At 38.1% G+C, this 16,564-nt stretch overlaps 2 protein-coding genes across 4 annotated transcripts in view; one reads left to right on the forward strand and one right to left on the reverse strand.

Moving 5' to 3' along the window:
- The window catches only part of LOC126378807 (serine/threonine-protein kinase 26), a 71,961-nt gene extending 63,800 nt beyond the window's left edge, over window positions 1-8,161 (forward strand). For 2 of the 3 annotated variants that reach the window (XM_050029104.1, XM_050027609.1), the window contains exons 5-12: window positions 706-851; window positions 1,184-1,404; window positions 1,769-1,899; window positions 2,639-2,773; window positions 3,394-3,486; window positions 3,987-4,097; window positions 4,823-4,896; window positions 5,593-8,161. In XM_050029104.1, the coding sequence (XP_049885061.1) occupies window positions 706-851; window positions 1,184-1,404; window positions 1,769-1,899; window positions 2,639-2,773; window positions 3,394-3,486; window positions 3,987-4,097; window positions 4,823-4,896; window positions 5,593-5,602 (921 nt within the window). In that variant the 3' untranslated portion in view covers window positions 5,603-8,161. Of the gene's footprint in view, window positions 1-705; window positions 852-1,183; window positions 1,405-1,768; window positions 1,900-2,638; window positions 2,774-3,393; window positions 3,487-3,986; window positions 4,098-4,822; window positions 4,901-5,592 lie in introns of all 3 variants that reach the window. The other variant, XM_050028325.1, reaches the window with a different exon arrangement.
- Window positions 8,162-8,919: 758 nt separating this feature from the next.
- LOC126382345 (integrin beta-6-like) overlaps window positions 8,920-16,564 on the reverse strand; it is a 61,375-nt gene continuing 53,730 nt past the window's right edge. Inside the window, exon 8 of the mRNA XM_050032188.1 lies at window positions 8,920-10,630. The gene's annotated coding sequence lies outside the window, so the exon portion shown is untranslated. The remainder of the gene's footprint in view (window positions 10,631-16,564) is intronic.

Below are 16,564 nucleotides of genomic sequence, written 5' to 3' on the forward strand. Positions count from 1 at the left end.
TATGACCGGAATTCACGAATTCAGATAATAATGATTAATTTATTACATTAGAGTATTTCGCTAGCGCAATTTGTGTAATGATAGTTCGGCAATGGACAATGAAATCTACGAATTGCTTTTCATATATAGACTACACACAAATCATTATTATCTAGTATAAAGGTTGCTTGTTGTGGAAAAATTGGGGATAAGATACAATAGTTTCTTTTTGATATCGCAATAGATATTAAAAAAAATCCAATTACTCCGTACTCACCATACCGGATCAATCGCCGAGATGGTTTATCTCTTTTTCTTTAGGATTTAGTGAATTCCTCTTAAAGAGTCACGCAGTAGTATGCCCTACTAGTCTACACTAGTCTAAACTAATCCCTAACTAACCCTAAGGTTAGGTTAGGATTGTCTTAGATTTATATCCAACCCTGACATGACATTTCGTCGTCTTATAGTGAAATGATTTTGTTGCGATTTCCTTCTACAAAACCTCACAATAAACACGTACGTTTCAATGCAGATAAAGAAATGTGGTCTCAATTTAACCGTCTTATTGAGGTGTTTCTTGCGCCGCCGGCCTTACTATATATAATACGTTTCGGAGTCGTGGTATACGATTCAAACACCATGATGATTTTTAATAAGTGCCATTAAATAAGTGATCTCTTTTTAATTAATTCAGTTTCTAATTCGAATGCTACCACGTTTCAGAGACCGACAGCAAAGGAACTGCTAAAGTTCCAGTTCATCCGAAAGGCTAAGAAGAATTCGTATCTAATGGATCTTATAGATAGGTATAAGAAGTGGAAGGCGCAACGCAGCGAGGAGAGCGAGACGGAATCGGAGAACTCAGATTCGTAAGTTTAATTTATACATAATGTTAGTTAGAACAGAATCGTCGGCCTAAATTCGACTGATAAATACATCACTACAGAAATTCTTTAAAGTTGTTCTGAGTTGAAGTTACCGGGTGCATACCCCGTTAGACTGGAAGGTCGAGGAGGTAGTAGTAGTTCATCATCAATTTAAGAGCCACGCTCTTGTCGGTGCAGCATTTTCCATGCTACGTTTTTAGGGAAAAATAGGGCAGTGGTTTCCCTCTTGCCTTCCGCCCCGCAGTACTCTGTCTGAGTAGTAGTTGTTTCCCCAATAACACAGCGAAATAAACATTTCCCCTTAACATTTCCAGTGAGGAATGCAGCCGCGGCGACGGCGAGGCAGACGAGCCGTGGATCATGACGGTGCGCGGCGGCGCGGCGGCGCGCGCGCTGCAGCAGCAGCCCGCCATACACGCCACGCACGCCGCACACGCGCCGCACGCCACACACGTGCAGCACACGCCGCATGTGCCGCACACGCCGCACACGCCGCCTGAACACGATAATAAACGCCGCATGATGGATGAACCTGGTACGTTTAGCAAGAACAATCCCAACCTACAAAGTACTATAGGATGCGCACTCTGGGTGCCAGTTGGACGCACGATTCGAGTTCGTCCGAAAACTCGTCTATGTCATTGGTCTGAATAGATTTGAAAGGTCTTTCGATACAGTAAAATGTAATACGTTTTGTTTTATTACCAAGTAGAATGTTTTAAAAAAAATGGGCATGCGTTTAATCACAATCTCGTCTGACGTACACTAAGCCTAAAATTGTACACGCGTACCTTGTAAATATAGAAAAGTTACTGTTCTTGGTATTATTCTTTATTGTATGGTTTAACTGGGCGTAAGAATTTGAAGAGAAGTACTAAAACCAATGCGTACCATTGCAGCGATCCCGTCGCCCACGTCCCCGACGGCGCCGAAGCAGAACGGCGCCCTGAGCGCGCGCGCCGACGAGCCCGCGCCCGACAACCACGCCGCCGCGCCGCCGCTCAACAACAACACCCACGACAAGCAGCCGGTCAGTGCCGCTCTAGCTTACACTACATACCGTCGCGCCCGCATCCCCGAACGGGGTACACTCCTCGCCAGCTATGTTTAAGTCCCATGTAACGGGGGCGAGCCTATTCCCATTACCCGGACACCAATCTTGCAAACGTAATATCAATTATCTATCGTTAATTTATTGTACAAATTGTTTATAAGTATATTTTTTTGTTCATTTGTTTTATCATTTAGGTAATCATTAATATCCTATTATCTATCTAATAATGAATGCATCTACACCGTAATGCTAAACCCGTGCTAACTAACCAAGGACGTCATATATTAAAGCACAAATCCTGGAAATCACGTGGAATCGTTACATACGTAGTATTCTTTATTATATGCCAGTAGTAGTCAACCCATTTTGCATTTATTTATTTATTTTTAATATATTTCGTTATATATTTTTATATATTTCGTTTATACATATATATAGAGAAAACGAGGTTTAAAATTATAGTCCATGTCACGAAAGAAATTCCCCAACCGCGGCGTTACTGTCGCAAATTCTACATAGAATTATTATGACTTGTGAATTAGTTACGTTAAAATCCGTCGACTTCTATCGTGGCGCGGATTATTATTTTAAACCTTTATCTTTAATTTTCGTTTTGTACTTTATAACTTCAAACCTAAGTGAGTAACTCTGTAGTGATGTAACTCTGTCTACCCTGATTAAGGTACAGCTAAAACAAAATTATGTTTCCCTGCAGCCCCGCCAGTCCCCCGCCACGCAGCCCGCAGTGGAGCGCAACTCCAAGGAGCGCGAGCGCAACGACCGCGACGATAGGAAGGAGCGCACTGATCACGCGCCTTCAAATCGGGACACTGTAGGTTATAATAAAGCCGTGAGTAGACATGTTAATTTGTAACCTGATTAACATAACATAAACTCACGCCTATTTCCCCCCGGGGTAAGCAGAGACTATAGAATTCCATTTGCTTCGATCCTGACACACTTCTCTTGCTTCCTCCACATTCATCAATCGCTTCATACACGCACGCCGGTTCAGAGTAGATCGTATTGAACCTTTTCTAAGGACATCTCCAATTAACCTGATTAACTGATTCTGATTAACTGAATCAAGCGACCCACCCCCCGTTGAAACGTCTAAATTTTCGATCTTCAAAAACCGAGAGTGAGACTGCGGGCGCACTCCGACTGCCTCAACGATTCCACCGCATGCTGTCGCATTATCTCGCTCTAGCAAATGACGGTTCTGAGTGACAGAAAAGGATAGAAGCATAGCAATGCGGTGCGACCAGATGAAGTTCAACCCTAAACGGTTTAGTTTAAGTGCAAGTATACAAAAACAAAATTGAGCTCGGTTAGTTGGGATTTTCATTGCAAGACTGCATCCCACAATGTAATGTAATTCGACGTTTCTAGATTTTGCCTTCGTGAGCATTTGTGATTTCATTTTATTTTTCTTCGGGATATATTGATAACAATATTGTAATGTTTCAGGCTTCCCCGTTGGACCACAGAGGAGCCAACAGTGAGGAGAAAGTGCGGAGGCACCCTTACCTGCAACAGCTCATCTATCCACTACTCAATGAGGTTTGTTCATTCACTTTTTCTTTTTCTGTCGGTTTTTACATCACAATATCACCATGAAACTGGTGATCCTCGTATTGGTTAGGACATTGCAGGCTGATCACCCTCTAGCGATAGTAAGATGATCGGTGCTTCGGAGGGCACCTTGAGCAGTCGGTCCCGGTACGACATACTTGTGATTTTGCAGACAATATCTGTGTGACTTTTAAATATAAATAATATAAAGCCACATTTCTGTTTACGATATCTATTTTTTAAACTAAAACACGTCCATTTCGAAGCAATTCACTTAAAGAGCAATATTGCAATTTGTCATTTGCCTGTATAAAAGTAAGTGCGCAATAAAGCAATATTGCTTTTTCAGATGGATTGCCTGTTATGGTCTTTTTAACCCCTTTGTTATTTGGCTAAACTTTGTCGTAAACGGGATAATGCTAGGGTGACAATGTTATTAAAACTTTGGCCTACAAAGTTTGGTATGAATATTGTATTTACCCCGGCAGCTGTCCCGCAAGCACGGCGCGGGCAGCGCCGCCGCCATCGAGGAGCTGCGCCGCGCCTTCGAGCACGCCGAGCGCGCCGCGCCGCACCTCACGCGGGCCTTCGTGCAGCAGGTGGTACCCTCATACATATCTCCCATACAACAATTACGATACTTTGAAACTTGACCAGTATTTAGGTCATCCATCACCCAGGTCTTAAAGTTGGTCTCAATTAAAATCATTTTAAAATTACAAGTCCGTGGTACATCCATCGCAAGATGAACTAAATACCCACGCCTCACCGAGCTTAAAAAACGTGTAAAAATGCGCCCTTTATCCACTCTAGTAGCAGGCGTTTTCCAAGCTCATAAGAAGTTATAAGTTGAACTCTTTTGAATTAAAGTGTGGAGTTTTTTTATTTAAAAAGATATATGAAAAAGAATAAATATATTTTTTAAAACATCTTATTAATTATCTATGTTTTTGTACGAAAAATAAAACCTTTGATTTTTATATCAATTTTCTGTCTAATTTTACCTTTTTTTGGAACTACACATTGTGGGATACTGTTTAACACGTTGACAGTCCCCATACAAAATGTTTTGACTTTCTTGTAAGTCAAGTTCAGCCTTTGCTAAGTTACCCGGGATCTAAGTGGAGCACCCGCCCTTAGTGCGTACCTGGTCGTTTCTTAATGACCCATGTATGGGTCATGGACGTATGGAGCTAGTCCATCATGACCCATATATGGATCACTGGGACTGTCACCGTTTTAAAACCTGCTCATTCAACCGAAGGAGGTATGAAGGCAAGAAATATTTATGTAATTTTTTATTTGAATATGTCTTGTGTTTCAGGTGGTACAGCGAGTGGCGACACAGTCCCACCAGCCGTCCCCGCCCGCACACAACACCTCGCAACAGTGGATGAGGTAGGTACGGTACATCGATCCAATCTACTTTTTACATTATTTATTACTATACTAATTTATAGACTAATTATTTCTATTAACAGAATGATTTCGATTTTCGACTACAATCCTGTATTATAAAGACGAATGTTAATTGTTAACAAAAAACTTGTGTTAGGGGTGTGAACTTCTATTCTAAGATGTTACTTGACTCCGTTGACTCCGTCCTCAGTTGAGACGACCTCAAGGCCTTCGTCGAACTCTTCTCAAAATCTTCTTAGACGTCATTATTTTTCTTATTAGTTTGTTGGCTGTATGATATGCTTGATTCCAAAGTTAAGTCGAGGACGTAAATGTCAACTTCAAATACCAAAATACTCAGATGAGGCGGAGTCGAGTGGAGGAAGAGTCGAGTGAACATCTTAGAACACTGGTGTTAGAGTGGGTTTACTGCTGAAATGCAGCGAAAGCGGTCAGGAATCGACCAATCACCGCGAGGGAGAGAGCGCCAGCGTTTTCTCTCACACACCCGCATGCTGTGATTGGTTGTTAAGTGAAAACACGCCATTGTAAAAAAATCAAATGAAAATTTTATGAATCAGTGATTTTAACCAGTTTTTTCTTTATTTTACTTTGTAAATAGTTATATTTATTTTCTATGATAATTATTGTAAATATTTATAATTTTGAGTGTATTAACGGTATTATTTGTTCCAGGGACGTATAATGCGAGCGCCGACGCCGCGGCTGCACCGCGCCGCAGTCACGGGGAACTACACATTCTGCATGACTTGTATAACTTTACCGCCACGTAACTACGTTACGAACACTTTAATCTATACTCTTTTTGAACAATTGTATACTTATACAATTATACAACAGACAACTCGATGCATATAAACAAACATAAAGACGAAAACATAATTTTCAACATCCCTAATCTAAACCAAGTTCCTATCCTATACATTGAAAACGATACATTGATTGGCGTATCTTATTATGTGATTATAAATATTCTTAAATGCATGTCTAATCTTATTAAATTGATGTCCAATTGTATTTTATATCGTATCGACGAAAAAATATTCGAATGTAAAGGCATTATTGCATCCTTTAAAGATTTTCTCATTTGATTTTGTCTTGTGTATCGTCAATAATTGCAGAATATCAGGATGTGGTCGCGTGTAGCCGCAACCGAGTCACAAAACGCAATGCCATAGTGTAATAAATAAAAATTATTACGTAATGAATACTTAAGATGATTTTGTTTTATCATATTTTATATCATGTGCATTATTGTGTAAATATCATCTTAGGTCCCGTTGCAATTACTTTGTGTACCATGGCCGAGAGTTGTCGGCGATACTGCTGCGTATACTAAAAAATCAAATATAACGAAACTAAAGCAAATTTTCTTATATCTCTTAGACATTTTCAAGACTTTAGTTTTGTTATATCTGCCGCCATGTACGCAATATTTTATACGTTGTTTTTGTTTAGCGCGTCACTATAATAGTTGTTTTGATCATGTTACATACATGATCGCCATGTTAGGTTCCGCTCCAGGTGCAGGCGCGGTCGCGGGCGCAGCCGCCGCTAGTTCGGTATTGGATCTTCGTAACTTATATAAATATTCGTGGAGAGCTGTTCGCTACACTTCGCCAATATTTTGCCATAATTTTTTTCTAAAATTATTTTTTACTAACACGAGTTTGTGTAGGGGAGTCTGAATGTGATCGGCGTCTAAATTCTAACGTATTTATGTGCTTTAGAAATTTGATGTTCTGAAACATGATGTAGAAAGTGTTTTATAAGTTTCTTTAGTGTCATTCCAGACAAAAGACAATATTGTCAGCATTTATAGATTATTGTTTGATCTTAGTTCTGATGTCATTGTGGAGTTTAACATCTGTGAACTGTCCGTATATAAAATTTGTTATTAATTCTGGTAGTTTAGTTTGAATCTTAGATTTAGTTGTGGTTACTTATCGTTTGGAATAAATAGTGACTAATGTTGAGTTGTAAAACAGTAATGTCGGATCACTGTAGCAGAGTTATCATATATACGGTATGGCGATCGAGGAGGGGGTAAAGTATTTTGTGAATAAAGTATTCGGGCACCAACGACCACTCGGTGCCGGTATAAATAAAAACATGCTTAATATGCGACAATATTTAGCAATCGGGAGTATATAGAGTATATTATTATGAAGACTACAAACAATTATTATTGCTGTGTAAAAATGTAAACCTATTATAAATGTGTAAATTGTGTAGTATAATATAAAGAAAGCTGTTTTATGAAGTGTTCTTATAAGCATATGGAGAGTAGTTATTGTCTTTCCAATGAGCTCCGTGTGCGGGCGGGCGCGCGGCCGGCGTCCGCTGGCGCCCGCCCGCCACACCTGCCTTGTGTTTTGTTTTGCCATGTCACACGACCATGGCCGATGTTACGTTGATTTCGATGGAGGATCAAAAATTATTTTTCCACTTGATCGTATTATAGATGGTAATAAAGGCGTGTAGTGTTAGAGGTGGGCGATAATTGTTGATTATTGATTAAATTAGGTGTTTGTGGCATTGGATCGTAGTTGAGACGCGTCGACATCTGCGAGCCGGATGCACGGTGGGTTACATCAGCCATTATGTCAGCCACATTTCACCCACTGTGCATTAACACCACTCCGTAGAGGACTAGTTGTTGTTGACTTGAAGGGTTGATCGTTCAGGATCGCGCCGTTTGGTTCATGGGTATTTGTGATCATAATTGCATAGTTAATAAAATTAAATCTATATTATTATAATAAAAGTCTGTATTGAAACCGGTAGTAGATATCTATGTAGTTCTGTTGCGTTGTGCGGCACGTTTCTGACTTGGATTGTTGAGGTGACGACTGACAGGACATTCTGCTCATTGCCAATATTCGCTCGTTATGCTAACATGCAAATATTCTGTTTGTAACGTGCTCACATCGAGCGAATATTCATGTCAGTCACTTCCTATATACACACAATTTTCGCTGTGAGATACGATATACACTAAATACATCGACTGCGATGTTCAGCACATGTTTAGTGCACACATGTGCATCTGTTCTCAGAAACGTGCCGCGCAGAACAACATGGTAATGAATAAAAGTATAATAATTCACCGGACCCACTCGCACCAGCGTACCACCACGACGCGTACCATTAGTGTATGGTCATAATGTTACTGCGTCATTCTAACACGTTTATGTAGGAAAGAAATTGACTCTGAAATAAAAGAAGTTATTTAATTTTGGAAGTGGTCGTTTTATTTTGTATAAAGAAACCTGCTTGTTGTCATTTTGGAAGAATCACGCACACAGTAAACTATTTTTAACGGATACTTGATTTAAATGTTAAATGAGGTAAAAAGTAATTTGTTTATTTATTAATTGTGCTCGTTTGTTGTTTTGTTTCTGTAGTTGTTACAAAAGCGTTTGATATAATTGAAACTAATAGAAAATGTGATGAAATGCCGTGCATGATCTATATTTCTGGTTCTATTTTAAGATATTTATAGTTGGATGAATTTATGCCTTTACGGGCGAATTTTATGCATGTGTATTTTGATGGCGTAAATTCATTGTCTTATGAGTATACGGAGCGAACTAAGTCTTTTTCTGTCCTTATGTACCAAGAATTTGACAGTCGTAGAACAGAGAATAATACTACTTACAGAACGGTAACTCGGCATCAATTCGTATCACGCGCCTATTTAGGTATTAACCTTTGATCTGTGTGTGCAAAGGATCCTGACTACCCCACTCGTATGTTTGTGATAAGATCCTGACCCATAGGACTGGTATCTATTTTTACGTAAATATCCACTCTAATTATACCGCAAAAGGTTTAAATGAACTTTAAGGAGTAAGAGGCAGCGTTCATGCTGGCTGTCTCGTTCACACTTAACGCTTTAGGCAGCACACGGTGAGATTGAGAAATGGAGTGTCCGGGTAACAAAGTTTCTAAATATAAAGAAGGAAATGACTTGGAAATAGGTAATTATGAAAAATCCTATTCGTTTAGTTAGTTTTTTATTGACTAGCTTATAAATTACATCACAAATTTACAAAAATATAAAAGGCATGAGATTGTAATAAATGAGAAATAAAACATTGATTTATTCTAATGTGATGAAAAAAAAAATACAATACGTATGAAGATTCTTACATAGATCGTTAGTCAATATCGATCGATACATGTATGTTAAATGAGATGCTATATTCTTATTCTAATGGGCATTATAAAACAATGCAAATTGCACCAACTAGTATTTACATAAATTATCAAGTACAATGCTCGGTCATAGCCTACTAACTCCTAAATAAAAACTTTCCAACAAAAACAGCTGTCGATTAGATAGCCAAATGCAAATTTAAATTTTAAGAATACTGATACCGTCACTTTGGTAGACCAATCTTGAAAAATGAATAGAAATTAATTATAATGAATGCCAATAAATATTTCTTTTAATAATTTACTGTCTTAGGAACTTTCTTACGATCAGTAAGATTTTATGGCATACTAAATTACATTATAATTATAACACCTACTTACAAATTACTGTAGGTATTTCTGTGGGACAATACATTTCAAAACAAGATGATTATAAACCACAATATCCGCGCAAACGTAATGTACAATAATAGAAATAATTTAAGCGATTGCCGGCTAAACGCGCATGTGTGCCAGTCAGCTTATGTCAGAGTTCGTCGGAACCCCGTTAGTCACCGAATATGTATGTCGGCGAGATTCTGCCCACGGCGCCATACACCTACACTTTAATAAAACTCACTAAAGTATATTATCCCACTTTCTCGGGGCTTTCTCTCATATCAGATGTTGCTAGTACATTGGCACAGTTGTAAATTGTACAACAGTCAATAAACACTGATAAATGCACAAACCAAACTCATTAGACATTCGCGCGTAAAAACCATTTAAACGCGAACTACTTTTTGTAGAGATCGGGTCACCACTGAATCACTACCTACAGTTCTGAGAAAAATCAAATTCGATTTCTCTTATGAGTCTAGCTCAGTCTTTGAACTGACAATACACCTAATTACTTACAGAGTTACAAATACATTAGTATTGTATATAAAATAATACGTACAATTCAACAATAACTAAGACGAATGCTTTTATTCTAATGAACCTACATCTTGCGATAAGCATAGTACGTTGATAGTAGGTAGAGAGTGGGTACTAATCACGTTACTGCAGATTACTAATCATAAACAAACCACCGATGAGTCATCACGTCTCTTACTTAATCATCTTAAATATCACAGAGGCATTATACCAGAGAAAACTGAGATCTTTACCTTGTGAGATACTGAAATACCCATGACTTATTCATAGTATGGAAATTGGAGTGAGTGAGTATGCATCTTGACAGTTTAATAACAGGATAGTTCGAGAGTTATAGCAATGTAGGTGCCTATGGCATCAGAAAATACTGTTCAAGTATTGAGCGATTTCAGTTTTCCCTGTGTTACATAAACTCTAACGCACGTTATATAATGTCTAATTTGCGACACTAGCACCGGATAAGCGCAATTCTTCAATCGCAGTGCAGATCACAGGCAGTGATGGAATGGAGCGGGACCCAGACCTCACCATCAGATACTCGTACAATATCTCACGATACCGTAACTGTATTTTCGTAGTATTTCTTCAAATCCGGTCTCGCCGCGGGTCCGATGATTCAGCAACCAGGTAACATCTATAGGGAAAAAAAAAATTATAAGTAGGTATGCTTGTGTATTTATGAGAGACTAACGCGCGTGCCTGAGTGACTCATTCCAAACGTGACGTATCATATGAGTCAAACGCAGCGGTCACATATTGAATGTCGACTACTGTTTGAAGATGTCTTTAGCTTCAGTTTGATGACGAATTTATTAGCATTCGTATGATAAAGGTGTTTGCATAATGTTTGTTTGAGGTGAGATTTGGAAAGCGGACGTTTACAATTGAGCGCGATTACTCAGAATTTGTATATTTCAGGGCGTTTACATTGTAATAGAGATGGTTGGAAGTTGTTTGTGTTGTGATAGCGTTAGTGTTGATAGTTCTACAAGAGACTAGAGGTATCAGAAACTCATACGATAGGAGTACGTACTACTTACTATTAAACCTACTTTTTGACCATCGATCGATAAACGACAATTGATGTAAGTACCTACATACTCTATCAATTATCTAATAGCAATAGGTACGTCCGGATCATAATAATACTAAATAATGGTTTTTTTAATAAACAATAGTAAATTATTATTAGGTATACTGTTCAAGTTGCCTATAAAAATTGTATTATACCATACAAGGTGTTTAGCGTAATTTTGCACTTGACCGATTTGGATTGCAAGGAACCTGTTCCGAGATAATAATTTGTTATTATCCGACACTATTTTTAATACACTTCTCCTTTAAAAGGTATATAATAGCATCATAGAAGTGTTCTAATTGGTCTAATGAGTGTGGAAAACACGACTTTGTGGTCTTAATCTGGTGCTGATTAGCTGTGAAGACAAATTTATTCAGCAGCGAACATGATTTTGTAATAATAGGCCGATGGTTGTTAGAGTTATTAAGGTAGAGACTGCAGGCGCCAGAGCCGCGAGCAGTAATAACTGTCATAATTAACAAGTTTTAGCAAAGGAATTTGTTACGTACAGTCAATAAACACTTATACGGTGCAAAAAACGGGTTTGAGCATAAAATGCGCAGACTACGTACGTAAAATATAGCCCCAAGGCGCTCACAAATCAAAACGGGTAAATCTGTTAACAGCTGCTTTTTGGTTTTTGTGCCATTCACAAGATAAATGACTACATTGTAAAGTGAAAGTTTCCCAACTCATCGGCTAAAAGCATCCATCATGTTCAGATAACATTCCAATGAAACTGTTACTAGCGACATAGAAGTAATTTAAACATTTCAACATCCTTATTAAATGGACTTTCTTCGAAATGGACAGTACAGTGTACATTATGCTAGAGATAGCCAGACAAACATGTCCTTTATATTAGATATCCTGGCGGGTCAAGACCTCTTATCGGACTGGCCGGTGTGCGTACAAAACGATACGTTCATACTTACTTGCGTACTTGTGAGATATTTGGTGTGGGTTACTATGGTAGGCCATGAGATACTTATCATATTTTAAACTATAATTATGAGATTTGATAGGTATAAGGAGTTAGATACGGTCACGAGCATTAATATATGTATACACTTTGGACAAATTGAACTGTAAGTCTCACTAAATGTCAAATATGTTAGTGCGACAGAGTCTTAAAGTGGGCACATTACATTGGTTATGACCGAACCTACTATTGTAAAAAATTGAAGCGCAGTTTATAAGTACATACACTAACAGATTTTCTTACCTACTTTATCATCATCACACCTACTTCATCATCATCACCAATCCCACTGCTAGCGGTAGGTACCTACTTAATGCTGTACGACTTAAATATCTATTCAAAAATCAAAACGTAGCTTCACAGTTTAAACCTATATATACTAGAATTAATAGAAGAAACTAGTTTTTGTGTACTTCGCTTGCAAGTGTATAAATTCCTACCTACATGTTTTTTATTTATTGTACCTATTTGTTCGAGCATGATAATAATATTATGTTGCAAATTGGAAGCGACGATGGTGAATGTAGGTGTACGGACAAACCAAAGTTGGTTTTTGTTGCACCGTCAATTGTAAAAAAAAGTATTAAGTACTGGACTTATTTTTAATAATAATAGTACGTGCCAATTACCTACTATAACACATGTATTAGAGACACTAAAAGCCTATAAAAATGTATGTAGGTACACCAGCCGAAGTTGATCATACAATACTTAAGGCTACCTAAAGTGGCAGGCACACATGCTCGATTTCATCAGCCAAATGGATTCTATATATAACACGAGATTAAAAGGATGTTGCGAGACGCATTGCAATTGCAACCGTATTTAGTTGCAAATTATTATTAGGTACTTCGCAAAAATTAAGTTTGGTCTTATGAATAAGGTTAAAGTGGTTCAATTTCAAGTAAAAGAAGCGAAAGTGTTTTTTCAGGATTGTAGTACTGAGGTGGAATTGTGTGATCTCTGCCTACCCCAACGGGAAATAATAATAATAAAGTCGCGAGTTGGTGAGGCGGGTAAACCGCCTCGCAGAAAGCGGTGTACACCTCTCGACACCCTGAGCTGCTGCTAGATAGGTGGCCCATCCAGTGAGTGGCGAGTCACCGCCTGCTCATTTATCCATGTTACCAACATTGGTCGAGCAGGCGCTATAGTCCCCCATAGCCCCAGTATCCGGTCCACTAACCCCCAACCCAATAGCCTAGTTCCCTTTGTTCCCATAATCTGCAATAGTCCTACACGAACCGGGGATTGTCTTTGGGTGCACTCTCATAGTGTATACAGGGATAATCGCCGGTTGGTGTCACATCACATTTAGATTAAATTGTCTTAAGGGGCCTCTACGTGTTGGCTTCAGCCCACACACGCCTTCCAAAAGTCCGGGACTCCATAGTCCCGAGATATGGAAACGACATACAAATAATAATAATGATTAAATTGTCTTAAGGGGCCTCTACGTGTTGGCTTCGGCCCCACGCACGCCTTCCAAAAGTCCGGGCCTCCATAGGCCCGAGATATGAAAAAGACATACAAATAATAATAATAATCTATATTGCACAAAAAAAACATAATTACATAGAATCACTTACAACTAGAATTATGTGCCCATACAGACTAATAATAATTAAAAATTGGACAGGGGTCCCCAAACTAGGCGGGTGCTTGTATCTTGGGGAACCAGTTAAAACAATTAATAGGCGTGATCTTGTTAAAGAAGTCGCTATGTTTTTACGGATGCCTATCATGAACTGGTCAACGCAATATGTGAACGTAAGTGAAAAAAATGCGAAGTTTGTATGTGTGTTTGTTTGTTTGTTTGCGTAGTTTGTTTGTTTTCATCTCTTTTTTGCAGAGATCCTATTTAGCTTTTGCTTTTTGATGGTTGTTGGCATGCAGACAGGGATGAAAAGAAAATACACAAATCCTAAATAGAGAGTTGCTTATAAATCATTTTACCATAACTCTGTAAAACTGTAGGTACTTCTTTTGTCAAAAAAACCTTCTAGTGTGCATAATATCACAAATAGATCCGACACATAGGGAATACGTAGGTAGGTAGGTTAATCTACGAAAAACGGGAATTGTCATGAACCTCTAGAAGTAAGGGGTAAGTATTCAAGATTTCCAATACTTAAATAATTAATTTGGCTCCAATTAAATGATCTTTGAATTTGGCTGCAAGTTGTCTTTGATTACTTATGACTCTGCCTACCCCATTAGGGATTAAGGGTGTGAGTGTAATGTTTAAAAAAATATACGATTTCGTACTCAAGTCCAATCCTGATTGGATTAAATTTTAAGAGGCCGTATAAGGAAGCCGACTACCAATAAGTCGACCAATATGATTAAGTCGTTAGCGGGTCAGACGTCAATAAACTCAGTTCCAATAATTAGTAACCACTTAGTATAAAATGAGGCCAAATGACTAACAGCTTCCATAAAAACTAAATCTGTTTTTCTTCATTTTCAATTTCCTACTGTAACGAATTATTTTGCTATCTCAGTGGGTAGGCTAACAAAGTAGGTAGTTGCGGTTTTGTTACGTTTTTTATAGTCTGAGTAAGGGAAAATTCCTGGTTATTTTACTGTCGGTTACATCAGTTTCTCTGTAATTTAACGGTTTACTGTTAAAAATAAATGGAACCTATACATAAACGAAAAGGTACCTACACATGAAGTATATTTATTAAGAAGTATTGGTCAATCACATTTTCAATTTCCCAGTAGATAGCCCTATATTTAAACTATTTTACAGTACATGGAAATTAGATAGTTTAATAAAATTACTCCATGTGTAAAACGACATTAAAATGTCATGAGTATTTAATTCTTATAATTTTATTTCCGGAAATAGTTTTTATTTGGAAAAAAATACTGGCAATTATTGCACGAAAAAGGTTTTGATACGTCATTTAATGATTATAATAAAAAAATATTTTTACTTTTAATCAAACATTTGGCTTTTACAAATGATTTTTTCAACGTTAATCGGCCAGTAAGTTACATATTTAAAAAAATAATCAAAATAAGTACCTATGTCGTTATTGAAACTCCTTTCTCGTTAACAATAATAACTTTACGATTTATTTTCTTATCGCTTCACGACGTCCACGAAGGTGATTAATTATTTTACAACTTACTTACTTATATAATTTATAATAATAAAATGTGTATTGAATTTTAAATGTTATTATCGATTTTAAATTGCAGCTGTTGTATTAATTATTCTACAACTTTACGTATCTACAGGCATTATTCCGCCAAGTCACGTACAAGTAAATGGTTTTAGAATTACGTTTCGTGAGCAAAATATGTATATATTGTGATGATTCAGGCTTAAACTTGAGGCTAATCATGAGGACCACATTTTAAAAAAATTGCATTCTATTTTTACTGTTAGGTACCTATGACCTGTATTTCTGTACTATAGCATAGAATAAGGAATAATACTACGTACGTGATGACTATAGGCTGAAAAATGATGATGAACGATGGGTTCACTATTCGGAAGCCCCGGGTTCGAATCCCGGTAGGGACATATCACAAAAATCACTTTATGAGCCTTTTAGGACATTACAGGCTGATCATCCGTTTGTCCAAAAGTAAGATGATCCGTGCTGAAGTCACGTTAAGGTTGATGGGGTTGGTCATCGAGTTCATAATCCACCTATAGTAGATTGGGGTAGTCAGAGCCTCCATCCATCGCAAGTTGAACTAAGTACCTATACCTCACGGAGTTTTCTGTTAGACCAACGTGCTAGGTTTAATATTTAACATTTTTAGTTGATGAGGTTGGTAATTCACTTCAGAACCCACACGATAGAAGATTTACTGCAATAATAACCAGCCAAGTTATTATTGACGTTGGAAATGCATTATTTACTTACACAAGTATCTAGCTTAGCGTATGTAAAGTACCGTATGATGCTTTTGCTGTGTAGGTAGCCACACATTTGACCTACAAAGAACTAAGTCATGCCTAAGGGCGCTTACAGACCAGCGACGATGTTGTATCGACGACGTCGTCCACACAGGGCGACTGGGTCGTCGACTGTGTGACGTATGGCAATGTCCTGCCATTTCTACTGCAATACGTTTTTGACGCGCCACAAAAGAAGTACCAGCCTCTGTGGTCTAGTGGTTTGAGCGTTAGGCTCACGATCTGGAGGTCCGGGTTCGCTTCCGATGGGGACATTGTCAAAATCACTTTGTGAGACTGTCCTTTGTTTGGTAAGGACATTGCAGGCTTGAATCACCTGATTGACCGAAAAAGTAAGATGATTCCGTGCTTCTGAAGGCAGGCGAAGCCGTTGGTTCCGGGCTACTATCCACTAACATGCACTGGAGCAGCGTAGTGGAGTATGCTCCATACCCCCTCCGCTTGATTGAGGGGAGGCCTGTGCCCAGCAATGGGACGTATATAAGCTGTTTACTTATGTATTTATGTTATTTCCGTAAGTAAGTAGTTATTGGAACTATTTTGAAATAAAGGACAGTGAATTAGAATT

This window comes from Pectinophora gossypiella, chromosome 1 (genome assembly GCF_024362695.1).
Source record: "Pectinophora gossypiella chromosome 1, ilPecGoss1.1, whole genome shotgun sequence".
Classification (NCBI taxonomy): domain Eukaryota; kingdom Metazoa; phylum Arthropoda; class Insecta; order Lepidoptera; family Gelechiidae; genus Pectinophora; species Pectinophora gossypiella.